At 37.0% G+C, this 3,560-nt stretch overlaps 1 protein-coding gene across 1 annotated transcript in view; it reads left to right on the top strand.

The window, feature by feature from the left end:
* Positions 1-2,013, top strand: part of slc6a7 (solute carrier family 6 member 7) — a 10,184-nt gene extending 8,171 nt beyond the window's left edge. Inside the window, exons 13-14 of the mRNA XM_005735560.1 lie at positions 546-719; positions 819-2,013. Coding sequence (XP_005735617.1) covers positions 546-719; positions 819-989 — 345 coding nt within the window. The 3' untranslated portion in view covers positions 990-2,013. The remainder of the gene's footprint in view (positions 1-545; positions 720-818) is intronic.
* The last annotated feature ends 1,547 nt before the right edge of the window (positions 2,014-3,560 follow it).

The following is a 3,560-nucleotide window of genomic DNA, read 5'->3' as shown; positions in this document are numbered from 1 at the left end:
ATCTTAAATGTTTTACATTCTGTGATCTAAATTATCTTATTCTGTTTCCATTATTGTTTATCTGGCACAGCTATTATGGGATGAATAAGTAAAAAAAAACCCACTTCTGGTAGCTGTGGTGATACTGCTAACTATAGCACACATTATATGCTTGTTGATTTGTATCATTTTAAAACCAAATTCCTCCCTTTGTTATTTATGCTGCTGCTTCTAAAGCATGAACTTGGCATCCAGCGGGTAAATCTATTAGCATCTGCATTCAAGTGTACCAGTGAACCTTTAGTAAAAGCGCGAAAGAGAGTTTATAGTGTCCTATTAAATGACTGAAGGGTTTGACTCAGAAACTAACAAAGGAACTAAAATGACGTCACTCATTTGAAAGCGTCAGCTGCCCACTGTGCTGACATCTTTGGGGCAGGTAAATAATTGAAGAGGAGAAACTGGAATTCGATCTGCAGTTTTTCTGTGCCGGCCCTCCTCTCTGCTTCTTTTTGTGTTGAGATGAAATGATCCTCTGCTCACTCTGTGCTTTTCCCGTTGCATAGTTCATCCTGACATACATCTTCATTGAGATGTACAGAACGTCACTCCACTACGGCGACTATGTGTATCCACTGTGGGGTAAAGCCTTAGGTGTGTGCATGGGGGCCACCTGCTGTTTACAGATCCTCATCTGGGCTATCGTCGCCATCACCAAAGAAACTGGAACACTGAAAGAAGTCAGTATCACCACTCATTAACGTACACTACTGTCACAGTAGCAGTCTTAAGTGGGTTTGTGATTATCTCTGGCTTTCTCTCTCTCTTTGTTTTGACAGCGTTTCCAGAAATCAATCCGACCACTAAATTCCTGGAGGCAAAATACCCTGAACAGCACCGTGAGAGCAGAGGAGCACGTAGAGCCTGAGCAAGTGGATGCCCCGTACACAGTCACGCTCACCGACATGGACATTACTGCGATGACGTGGGACATGGGAAGCCAGGCATAAGTGAACAGAGCATTTGTGATTACACCATGATGAGCAGACTTTGCTCTGAACAGATGGAGGAATTTACTATTTTGTTACTGGCTGAGGTTCAGCTCTGGAGGCTATGCTCGCTCACACTGTGTCCTGTGTCAGGGCAGTATTGAATGCCTGCTATATTTATACTATTATGTACATAAATATAGATTTTTGAAATTCTTCTTCACTGCTTAGAATGTAAGGTTACGAGGTTTTAGAGGAAGCTTGGATTATCATATATATGCAGGATTTCATGAGAATGCGTCAATGAAGATGATGTTGCAATGTATATGCTGAACTTATTTATTATTATTATAGTAGCACAGTGCAATGAACTTCTACTGACAGTTGCCAGCAGCTGCTGTCCAAGGAGGAAAATAACTTTGACTGTTACCCTTCATGCCACTGATGGAACCAGAGAAGTGACCACGAATCATCATGCTTTCAGACTAAATGGCGTTGAAACATAGCTGCACTGAAGCAAGAATATTTTAAATTCCATTTTAAAATGAATGATTGCGAAAATGATTGGTAGAATAAATACATTATTTATACAATATGTTGCCAAATGAACTATTTCTCATGGTATTGTCTGTATTTCAATGCAAGAAGACTCCTGACTCTGACCATTTGCATTTCAAATAACCAGGTTCCCGCAGTTACGCAGAAGATGTAGTGTTTGCGTCATGTCTAGCGAAAACTTGTCTTTGCACATCGAAGTACAACCGAGTAACAACTAAATACTAAAATAGTACTGTAGATAGATTTCACATATATCAAAGTTGGTTATCTTTTTGGGAAAAAAATCAAATGGCATTGTTAAAGTTGATGCTTGTTTTTTTTCTCTTAATTTCGCTGAATTTGACAGTCGTTTACTTTCACTTTTATTTTTAGTTGTGTTTTTTGTTTGTTTTTTAAGTGGAAAGCTAATTAAGTCATTTGAGTTAAATGTACTCTGGACATGCTTATTGTTGGAGTTTTAAATTTGCCCCCATTTGCAACAACCTTCTGTGTTGTAAAGTTGATGACTGTAACATCAGAACATACAGGGTAGAAATTACATGTAGACCCTTTTAGTGTTCATCTGTTTAAGAGGGCTCACAGAACCGGTCTTCTCAGATTAAGCATTTAAAGCCTGAACCATGAAATAATTGCCAAGAAATTACTTTTTTTTTTTTTTACTTTTTTTTTTTGTAGAAAATGTGCAATTGCTTATTTAAGTTTCTGAAGTTGAAAATAAAAACAAGTATAAATTTGCAGGTTTTAGTTTTAATTTGTATCAAGCTTTTTTGCAAGCTATTGCTTAAAAATGTATTGTGCAATTTGCCTAGTACGTAAATTATGCGTTTTTAATCCCTTTCTGAATTTCAGAATTACAAAATAAATATCATCACAAGAGGGTTTTTATTATTATTTATTCTTTTCTTGCAGAATGTCTTCATAAACCTTTACATAAACATTCAAGAACATTTTTCGTCGGTTCCTTTTGCTTATAGTATATTTTTTATAGTGTCCAATTAAAAACTATTTGAAGCTATGGGATGAGTGTATATATAGCCCATAACAGTTTAACTTAACTTAATGAGAAGAATTAGTGTGATCACAGAGGCCAGTCATGTGGTAGTCTGCCTCTTAACAACACACATTCATTGGCCACTTTGTTAGGTACAGCTGTTCAACTACTTATTAGTTACCGGTATATGGCAGCCACTTGATGTGTTCAGGCATGTAATCATGGTCAAGATGACCTGATAATTTTAAACCACACATCAGAATGGGAAGTAAAGATGATTTAAGAGAACTGAGTGTGGTTGTTGTTGCCAGGCAGACTGGTCTCTGTACTTCAGAAACAGCTGATCTACTGCGATTTTTAGACCCAAACATCTCTAGGGTTTACAGAGAACGAAAGCATGGATCCATCCTGTCTTGTTTTAATGGTTCAGCATGCAGTGGTGATCTAATGGTGTGAGGGAAATTTTCTTGGCACACTTTGAGCCCCTTAGTACCAATTAAGCAGCATTCAAATTGTACCAGTGTATTGCTGCTGACCATGACCAACCCTTTATGACTACCATAGGATAGGTTCTTCCAACAGGATGATGTGCCATATCACAAAACTCAGATAATTTCAAATTAGTTTCTTGAACATGACTGCAAGTTCAGTGTAGTCAAATGGCCTCCACAGTCACCATGTTGTGGGTGGAAGATTTGCATCGTGGCTCTGTAACAGAAAAATATGATAAATATCTCTGAGAAATGTTTCCAGCACCTTGCTGCATCTGTGTCACACAAAGTAGTAGTAGTAGTAGTAGTGTGCAATACTGCAAATTTTGGTATCAATCCAATAACGAGTATATACAGGGCCAGTATTGCAATAGATAGCAATACCAATACTTTTAACCTATAAAGACAGGCTATAAATAAAGTAGATGTGACTGTCCACGCAAAAAGGTTTAGACATTTTTCACAGTGTATGTTTGACACATGTTTTTTCATTTCCAAAAAATTATATATATGTATATATATATATATATATATATATGTATATATATATAT

This window comes from Pundamilia nyererei, unplaced genomic scaffold, assembly GCF_000239375.1.
Source record: "Pundamilia nyererei isolate P.nyererei 1_Seehausen unplaced genomic scaffold, PunNye1.0 scaffold00064, whole genome shotgun sequence".
NCBI classification, from domain to species: domain Eukaryota; kingdom Metazoa; phylum Chordata; class Actinopteri; order Cichliformes; family Cichlidae; genus Pundamilia; species Pundamilia nyererei.
Note: the sequence above shows the minus strand (reverse complement) of the source record. Positions and strands in the feature narration are given on the sequence as shown.